Source organism: Anguilla anguilla, chromosome 1 (genome assembly GCF_013347855.1).
Source record: "Anguilla anguilla isolate fAngAng1 chromosome 1, fAngAng1.pri, whole genome shotgun sequence".
Taxonomy (NCBI): Eukaryota; Metazoa; Chordata; class Actinopteri; order Anguilliformes; family Anguillidae; genus Anguilla; species Anguilla anguilla.
The window spans coordinates 84,917,479-84,927,478 of NC_049201.1; the positions used below are offsets into that span (position 1 = coordinate 84,917,479).

The window sequence follows — 10,000 nt, forward strand, 5'->3', positions numbered from 1 at the left end:
TGCCTATCGCGCACCAGAGTTTGTACCGGAGTTAAAACTCCCTTACTCATCACTCTAACCCCTATCACACGGCGGGTAAGACTCCATTAGCCACGTACACAGCGACGCTGGTACGTCTTTATGAGCTGCTCTGGGGAAAACCCCTTCCTCTCAACCTCTCACACCATGCCCTCATTAACCTGCGGTGTTTACGAATGGTGCTCCACCGAGCGCTCGCTCTCTAATATTCCCGGTATTAGGGCTGACTGTCTTTCCCTTTTATGCACTACGGACATGAAGTAATACGCAATACAGCTGAAATTACGTAGATCACATGTGAATTAAAACAAACAAACAAACAAATAAATAAATAAATAAATAAATAACACTGCCAGAGTTTTACAAATTAAAACTCCATGTTCATGAGACCTTGAATAAATGCTAATTGCCTTTTTTTTAAATCTGAAGCCTACAAGCAACATTACCAGTGCTCCAGGACCAGGGTTACCTGCCTTTGGACAAAACCATGGCGATACAACACCAACGATCTTGTAATCTGTACACAAAAATGACAAGACCATTGGTGTTAAGGGACCATTGCTCATTATAGGGACCCAGTGAACATTTTTACGGTGAAAAGTTGGTGAAATGTCAGTGAAATGCCGTCTTGGCATTCAGGTGAAAACCTGGTTACATTTGGTTGTAACGTGAAAGTTTTCTGGCCGACTACGATGTAGCCAGGACACCTAATCTACTTTTTGGGTTAACCTAGTCCATTTACATCAAAACAACTCTCAACCCTAGATTTACACCCCTCTAGACGTCCAGCTTTTGCCGCTGGGGGACCAGGTCCAGAAATGTAATGATGGGTTTGGACTTGAGGTGCTTTACTCTCTTCTTCTTCTTCTTCTTCTCCTTCTCGTTTTTTCAAACACCAGACGGAGTTTTGGCCCCAAGTCAAAACCCAAATCAACACAAACATCCTTCGTATGACTGGTTTTGTGGGTGCAGAGCAAACACAAACAGACAGAACCCAACCGCATCCTTTCTGTCAGGATTTATCTGATTGGTTTCAGAAGCACACCCGTTCTAAGGCCTTTGTTCTGTACAGTTACGATTACTGTACGCTGCAGGGCTGTGGGTGCTCGCCTGCTGCCAGTTCAGCTTAGTCTGCTTTATTTCTATTTTTTTATTTTAAAATAACACATGCTTTCTTCTTCTTCTTCTTCTTTTTATTTAACTAAAGCAGGTTTTCAAAAACTGTGTACAGCTCAGGGTCTTTGCTCATTTCTTTCTGTGAAATTAGCCTTTGATTATGACGATAGAATATTTATAAAGAGTCAGCTTAAAAATCCAAACACATTTTAATTGGGTAAATTACAGCCGGTGTTTAAACTACAAGTTTGGACCTCTAGACACCTGACAACTAGACAACTGATATGTCATAAGAGAGGCTGCCACTGTAGTTTTAAGCAAGATACTTAACCTGATTTGCTTCAGTAAAATATCCAGCAGTATAAATGGACTGTATGTAAAAAGAAGTCAAGTGGTGTACACCGTACTGGATAAACGAGTCTGTTATTTTACTAAAATGTGTCACACATAGATGGCCAAACTTGCCACTGATAAATGTAACGACGTGTGAGAGACAGCAGTCACAAATGTTATGCGTAAATTAAGGCTGTGATGTTTTAAAATGACAAAATAATTTGAATTAAAAAAAAAAGATTTTTATTTAAATTCATGTTCAATATTATTTAAATTGAATAATAGGGGGCGACATAGCTCAGGAGGTAAGACCGATTGTCTGGCAGCCGGTTCAAACCCCGCCCTGGGCGTGTCGAAGTGTCCTTGAGCAAGACACCTAATCCCTAACTGCTCTGGCGAATGAGAGGCATCAATTGTAAAGAACTTTGGATAAAAGCGCTATATAAATGCAGTCCATTTATCATTTACCATTTACCATTTAAATTCAGCGTAAACAAAATTGTCTTAATTATGATGTACTGCTCAGGTATGTCCACCAGAGGGCAGTAGAAGTTCTGAACGGGAGATGGACAGGTTACCGTAAGCTGGGGAGAGATGTAGCGGCGGGCCTGAAGTCTGAGCCCTTTGGGGAGAGCGCTGCAGTGTTAACATGTTGCTTTCCAGCAGCCACTCGACATCTGAAAAATGAAACACTGGATCACATTAGCCAAATAACAAAAGTATGACAAATTAGGTATTCCTCAAACAGAGGAATACAAGTATAATATATAAATTAATATTTACAATCCCTCTCTCCCTCTGTCTCTCCTCTCTCTCCCCCTCCCTCTCTCCCTCTCTCTGTTCCTCTCCGTCTCCTCTCTTTCTCCCCCCCCTCCTCTCTCTCCCCCTCCCTCTCTCCCTCTCTCTGTTCCTCTCCGTCTCCTCTCTTTCTCCCCCCCCTCTCCTCTCTCTCCCCCTCCCTCTCTCTCTCCTCTCTCTCTTCCTCTCCATCTCCTCTCTTTCTCCCCCCCTCTTTCTCCTCTCTCTCCCTCTCTCTCTCTCTCTCTCTCTCTCTCTCTCTCTCCGCAGTCCCACTGGAGCCCCTGTTTTGTCCGTCCTGTGGGAAGGCTCAGACGAGCCGCGGCGCCCTCCTGCCCCCCCACGCCCGCAGATGGGGTCACCTGTGCTCGGAGTGCGGCCGATCCTTCGCCAGCAGCACCGCGCTGCGCAGACACCAGCGCCAGCACACAGGTGGGCCCTCAGAACCCGGACCTCTCCCTCAGACCCACACCGCATCCACCGCTGCTCTCCTCCCAGGGATCAGTCCAGAGAGGTGGCTCCACCGCTGCTCTCCTCCCAGGGATCAGTCAGAGAGGTGGATCCACCACCGCTGCTCTCCTCCCAGGGATCAGTCCAGAGAGGTGGCTCCACCGCTGCTCTCCTCCCAGGGATCAGTCCAGAGAGGTGGATCCACCACTGCTGCTCTCCTCCCAAGGATCAGTGCAGATAGGTGGATCCAGCACTGCTGCTCTCCTCCCAGGGATCAGTGCAGATAGGTGGATCCAGCACTGCTGCTCTCCCAGGGATCAGTCCAGAGAGGTGGATCCACTGCTGCTCTCCTCCCAGGGATCAGTCAGAGAGGTGGATCCATCGCTGCTGCTCTCCTCCCAGGGATCAGTCCAGAGAGCTGGATCCACCACTGCTGCTCTCTCAGTCCAGAGAGGACATGAGGAAGAGACACGAGGATGAGATGGGAGGGCGGGGATATCCAGCCAGAGTGTATTAGGCAAGCGGAGTGTCCTTTTCTCGGCTCAGTGTCAGTTTGAGTCTTTCCTTAAAATCAAGGGTGTGAAACTCCAGTCCTGGACGACGTCTGCAGGTTTAACTCTAGTCCTGGAGGGGGCGCAGTGTCTGCAGGTTTAACTCCAGTCCTGGAGGGGGCACTGTGTCTGCGGGTTTACTCCAGTCCTGGAGGGGGCGCTGTGACTGCTGGTGTTTGTGGTTTCCAGTTAAGGCTGTGAGACCACGGTGGACTTTTTGGCCAATCAATGCCTTAAATGAGTCAGAGACTGTCAGTCTGACACCCCTGCCTTAAACCGTCTCCTGTCCTCTGCTCTCTCCTCACCTCCCTCTCTTCCCTCCATCCTCTCCCTCCCTCTCTTCTCTATGTCCCCTCTGCTCTCTCCTCACCTCCCTCTCTACTCTCCATCCCCTCTGTTCTCTCCTCACCTCCCTCTCTACTCTGTCCCCTCTGTTCTCTCCTCACCTCCCTCTCTTCTCTCCATCCCCTCTGCTCTCTCCCTCCCTCTCCACTCTCCATCCCCTCTGCTCTCTCCCTCCCTCTCTTCTCTCCATCCCCTCTGCTCTCTCCCTCCCTCTCCACTCTCCATCCCCTCTGCTCTCTCCCTCCCTCTCTTCTCTCCATCCCCTCTGTTCTCTCCTCACCTCCCTCTCTACTCGGTCCCCTCTGTTCTCTCCTCACCTCCCTCTCTTCTCTCCATCCCCTCTGCTCTCTCCCTCCCTCTCCTCTCTCCATCCCCTCTGCTCTCTCCCTCCCTCTCTTCTCTCCGTCCCCTCTGTTCTCTCCCTCTCTCTCTACTCTCTGTCCCCTCTGCTCTCTCCCTCTCTCTCTACTCTCTCCCTCCCTCTGCTCTCTCCCTCCCTCTCCACTCTCCATCCCCTCTGCTCTCTCCCTCCCTCTCCACTCTCCATCCCCTCTGTCCTCACCTCCCTCTCTTCTCTCCATCCCCTCTGTTCTCTCCCTCCCTCTCTTCTCTCCATCCCCTCTGCTCTCTCCTCACCTCCCTCTCTTCTCTCCATCCCTCTGCTCTCTCCCTCCCTCTCTTCTCTCCCTCCCTCTGTTCTCTCCCTCCCTGGAGCAGGTGAGGCCACGCTGGGCTGTGAGTACTGCGAGCGCTGCTTCAAGGATGAGAGCTCCCTGCGCTCGCACCGCCGGATCCACAGCGGGGAGAAGCCCTACCAGTGCCAGCGCTGCCCCAAGAGATTCAGCCTCAAACACCAGCTGGACACCCACTACAGGGTGCATACTGGTACTGCCATGCCGCAGGGTCACTGTGTGTGTGTGTGTGCGGGTGTGTGTGTGTGCATCCGTGTGTGTGTATGTGTGTGTGTGGGTCATGAGTCCAAAGGCCCCTCCCTTACTGAAAAAACGTATCAGTGACTGTTGTGGCCCTTGAGGGCCCCCCTGACAGTTGGGCCCCTGGGCCTGGGTCCCGACAGGCCCCGCCTGCTGTGCCCGCGTCTGACGGCGGTCTCCCTCTCCGACAGGCGAGAAGCCCTTCGAGTGCCGCCTGTGCGGCCAGCGTTCGCGGGACTACTCGGCCATGATCAAGCACCTGCGCACCCACGGGGGAGCCACCCCGTACCAGTGCACCATCTGCCTGGAGTACTGCAACAGCCTGGCAGCCATGCAGAAGCACCTCAAATCCCACCCCGTCCAGGACTTCCCGCCCGACTGGAGCATCGGCAGCACCTACCTGTACACCTCTCACAGCTGAGGGCCACATTCGAGGGAGGGGGGGGGCAGGGGCCTCCCTGCGCACGCGACTCCCCAAAACGTTCACCATCAACCGGCTCCACTGACGAAGCTAGTCAGCAGTGGGCAACGCAGGACGCAGTTGGGTAGCCGTGGTCATGGGTTTAGCGGGCTTGGTGTGGTCACGGGAGGGAACCTGGGTGCGATCTGACCATCAATTCCACAGGCAGGTTGAGCTCTGACAGGCAGGCAAGGAGCGGAACGAGCACACACACACACACACACACACACACACACACACACACAGCACACACACACACACACACACAGCACACAAAGATCTTTCAAACACTTGGTAACTCACACTAACTACCCATACGTCTCCTCCCATTATGGGACAATCACATGTGCACATTCAAAACGTGGACAGAAACAGACCTGGGTTCAACATAACCACATTGACCAGGGGCCCTCAGTCTTCTCCAGAAAGGGCCAGTGCGGGTTAAGGCTTTTGTTTCCAACAAGCAGTGACACACATGATTCTACTCATCAACTACTAGAGTAATTTGCTGACGATTAGTAGAATCAGTTGTGCTACTGCTTGGCTGAAACAAAAGCCTGCACCCACACCAGCCCTTTCGGGACAAAATTGAGGACCTCTGACATAGACAGTAATTGTGTAATACAAGTGTAGCATGTAAGTCGAGAAGCAATACCACATTAACACCACTAGGAGGAGCCAAGTCCCAGCTACTTCTCCTATTTGAATGTAGAATACAGCAGCATTATTGAACCCATTTACCAATGTTTGATTTTTGTGCTTTTACTATGAATGACAATTTTGTGGCTGTATATATTTTTAACGTTTGTATTTTTTTAAAATCAAATATTTTAAATATCTGCTTTATTGTCAGTAGCAAAAAAAGAGCTTTTCATAGAAAATTTAATATTATATTTAAGATTTAATGTGTTGCAATTAGGTTGGAGTAACTGATCAAATCTAAAATAGTAAGACATTTGTCTCTTATGTGTTAAAGGGGTGATGAGAAAATCTAAGAGGGTTCTCTCAGATATCATCTTTCTTTTTTGTTCGCACAATAAAGTGAGCTTCTGGGGGGGGTTAACTTTTAATGCTTCCTATAACATCACAGCACAGACAATCTGCATTTGAGAAGCACGTAAAACTCAAAGAGTCATAGGGTAAATTAATGGGGGGGGGGGGGGGGGGACCCCCTATGATTTCACTGGGCAGAGCCTGCAGAGCATCATGTTCAGTATTTAATCAACTCCACTGGACTCATATGTCCCCTGTTAGAGTTGAATTAAGAGATTTTATTGTGCGCGCGTGCCGCGGTTCCATGTTTTAATGGAGCCGCGTTATTATGTCGCCAGTTTTTTTTTGTTTTTTTTTTTGCAGAAGCTGTCGTTCAATTTTACGAACGACTCAGCGAAGCAATAACGGATGGTGGACTGGGTCGGTCATCCAAAACTGCCGTTCCACGACCTGACCGAAGTGTGCAGCCCAGCAAAATGTCACAAAAAAACAGTGTTAATTCAATTCTTACAGAGAGTACTTATGTGGGCAATGGAGCCCATATATACACTGAAAGAGCTGATTTAACACTGAAATATTTTACTGTGTACATTGTGTGGGTTAATGGTACTGACCATAGGTGGAATGACGCCACTGTAACCATGGAAATGGTTCTTAACTTTGGTTTTGCTTAATTAATTAATTAATTAATTGATTGATTGATTGATTAATTAATTAATTAATGGATCAAGTAAAATACCCCATTGGTATAACTGCATTTACCCATGGACACAAGTTTTAATGACGTGGACAAATAACGAATACGTGTCTGAAAGGCAAATGAAGAGTCTAAAATTCACAGAGAAGACTGAAGCACACATGAAAGAGTTTTGACCACGCCTTTTCTTTACTAATTGTCTTATTTGCTAACATTTGATGTTTCTGTTAGTCATCACACATTAAACAACGTGCTTGCGGAATGCACTTATTGGCTTTATGTTTGCAATTCTCTGGATGTGCCAGGTTTTATAGCAGATGTAAAACTTTAACTTTGAACAAAATAAAATTTTATTTGACGCGGCTTCCAGTTTTCACTGTAGATCTCACTTGTACTGCCTCAGATCACTGGAAAGAATTTCTATCATACAGCTTGGAATAGGTAAGATCATCTACTCTACACCAACTTTGCACAGCAACATTTGTAACTTTAATGGAACAATCATTTTATAGTTATGTTACACATATCCTCATTCATAATGTCAGTATATCTAAACTACGGAACATTTTTCCCAAATCGCTGATAGTGCAAACTGAGATGATGCCATGTCCGTGAGCATAATGTGATACTGCAGCCGATATTCAATCACCATTTGTCCTTAACTTTCCCTGTTCTGTTATGCATGCTTGCGTTCTGCATACTTGCATACTAGAACATATGTCATGATGTGCAATAGCGCAAGTACGCTTTTTTCAATTTTTTAATGGCAGAATTCCACCGCAAAACAACATTCAGCTCATACCGGACATGCTTTAACAGCTGGAGGTGCCTTTCTTCTAATTCATGTTCAATGAGTTTGAAACATTTTTCAAACACTGACACTTTTGCATACCAAGTGCCTCGCGGGCCTTGATTTTACATTATATTTAGTTGGCAGACGCTTTTAAACAAGCAGAAGGACAAGAAGGTCATTGGAAGAACAACAAACACAGGTCCAAAAAGATACGTTTCTCATTGAGTATCAGAATCAGCCATGGATGCCAGGTCACGCAGTAAGCATAGGCTAAGTAAAGTTACGGCAAGTCAAATTAGAATTGAGGCATGATTACAAGAGATATGACAAAGAGCTACAACACCAAGATGGTAGTACTAGCGCCACAAAAAAAAAATTCTGGATGAAGATACAAGTGAAACATAAAAGTGCAAGAAGATCAAGATATAAGTGATATAAGACATATCACTTAGGATCCGGGATTGGGTGTTACCCTGTGAAGGAGTAGTGTTAGAGTTAGTCAAGACACATTCTGAAGCAATGCGTCAGACCACAGCACAATATGGGCAGTGACCTAGTGGTTCGTAGAAAATAGGGTGGAGAAGCTGTTGACAGATGGCCAGTCACCCAGATGACGGAGTGTAGCACAGTGGGTAAGGAACTGGGCTTGTAACCGAAAGGTCGTAGGTTCGATTCCCGGGTAAGGACACTGCCGTTGTACCCTTGAGCAAGGTACTTAACCTGCATTGCTTCAGTATATATTGAGCTGTATAAATGGATACAATGTAAAATGCTATGTAAAAAGTTGTGTAAGTCGCTCTGGATAAGAGCGTCTGCTAAATGCCTCTAATGTAATATAAGTGCAAGTCACCCTGCCGCAGAGGAGTGGATTGGTGGTCGAGCTGGTGTGTAGGGTTGGATCGTGTCCTGTAGGTAGGTGTGTAGGGTTGGATCGTGTCCTGTAGGTAGGTGTGTATGGTCAGATCGTGTCCTGTAGGTAGGTGTGTAGGGTTGGATCGTGTCCTGTAGGTAGGTGTGTAGTGTTGAATCGTGTCCTGTAGGTAGGTGTGTAGTGTTGGATCGTGTCCTGTAGGTAGGTGTGTAGTGTTGGATCGTGTCCTGTAGGTAGGTGTGTAGGGTTGGATCGTGTCCTGTAGGTAGGTGTGTAGTGTTGGATCGTGTCCTGTAGGTAGGTGTGTATGGTCAGATCGTGTCCTGTAGGTAGGTGTGTAGGGTTGGATCGTGTCCTGTAGGTAGGTGTGTAGGGTTGGATCGTGTCCTGTAGGTAGGTGTGTAGGGTTGGATCGTGTCCTGTAGGTAGGTGTGTAGTGTTGGATCGTGTCCTGTAGGTAGGTGTGTAGGGTTGGATCGTGTCCTGTAGGTAGGTGTGTAGTGTTGGATCGTGTCCTGTAGGTAGGTGTGTAGTGTTGGATCGTGTCCTGTAGGTAGGTGTATAGGGTTGAATCGTGTCCTGTAGGTAGGTGTGTAGGGTTGGATCGTGTCCTGTAGGTAGGTGTGTATGGTCAGATCGTGTCCTGTAGGTAGGTGTGTAGGGTTGGATCGTGTCCTGTAGGTAGGTGTGTAGTGTTGAATCGTGTCCTGTAGGTAGGTGTGTAGTGTTGGATCGTGTCCTGTAGGTAGGTGTGTAGTGTTGAATCGTGTCCTGTAGGTAGGTGTGTAGTGTTGGACCGTGTCCTGTAGGTAGGTGTGTAGGGTTGGATCGTGTCCTGTAGGTAGGTGTGTAGGGTTGGATCGTGTCCTGTAGGTAGGTGTGCAGTGTTGAATCGTGTCCTGTAGGTAGGTGTGTAGTGTTGGATCGTGTCCTGTAGGTAGGTGTGTAGTGTTGGATCGTGTCCTGTAGGTAGGTGTGTAGGGTTGGATCGTGTCCTGTAGGTAGGTGTGTAGGGTTGGATCATGTCCTGTAGGTAGGTGTGTATGGTCAGATCGTGTCCAGTAGGTAGGTGTGTAGGGTTGGATCGTGTCCTGTAGGTAGGTGTGTAGTGCTGAATCGTGTCCTGTAGGTAGGTGTGTAGGGTTGGATCGTGTCCTGTAGGTAGGTGTGTAGTGTTGGATCGTGTCCTGTAGGTAGGTGTGTAGTGCTGAATCGTGTCCTGTAGGTAGGTGTGTAGGGTTGGATCGTGTCCTGTAGGTAGGTGTGTAGGGTTGGACCGTGTCCTGTAGGTAGGTGTGTAGGGTTGGATCGTGTCCTGTAGGTAGGTGTGTAGTGTTGGATCGTGTCCTGTAGGTAGGTGTGTAGTGTTGAATCGTGTCCTGTAGGTAGGTGTGTAGGGTTGGATCGTGTCCTGTAGGTAGGTGTGTAGGGTTGGATCGTGTCCTGTAGGTAGGTGTGTAGTGTTGAATCGTGTCCTGTAGATAGGCAGGGGCTGTCCTGTTAGCTGCAGTGTAGGCTGTTTAGTGTAGGATTTTGAACCTAGCCAGTGAAATGACCTCAGCAGAGAAGTGACACGTAAGAGCATGCAGGAAGGGTGAAGACAAGTCGGGCAGCAGAGTTCTGGGTGAGTTGTAGTGGCTGTG

The 10,000-nt window shown here is 48.0% G+C and overlaps 1 protein-coding gene across 2 annotated transcripts in view; it reads left to right on the forward strand.

Annotated features, from left to right (window-relative positions):
* zbtb32 (zinc finger and BTB domain containing 32) overlaps positions 1–7,056 on the forward strand; it is a 24,832-nt gene extending 17,776 nt beyond the window's left edge. The window contains exons 4-6 of one of the 2 annotated variants that reach the window (XM_035431313.1): positions 2,536–2,697; positions 4,329–4,486; positions 4,735–4,933. In XM_035431313.1, coding sequence (XP_035287204.1) covers positions 2,536–2,697; positions 4,329–4,486; positions 4,735–4,794 — 380 coding nt within the window. In that variant the 3' untranslated portion in view covers positions 4,795–4,933. Of the gene's footprint in view, positions 1–2,535; positions 2,698–4,328; positions 4,497–4,734 lie in introns of both variants that reach the window. The other variant, XM_035431303.1, reaches the window with a different exon arrangement.
* Positions 7,057–10,000: the final 2,944 nt, after the last annotated feature.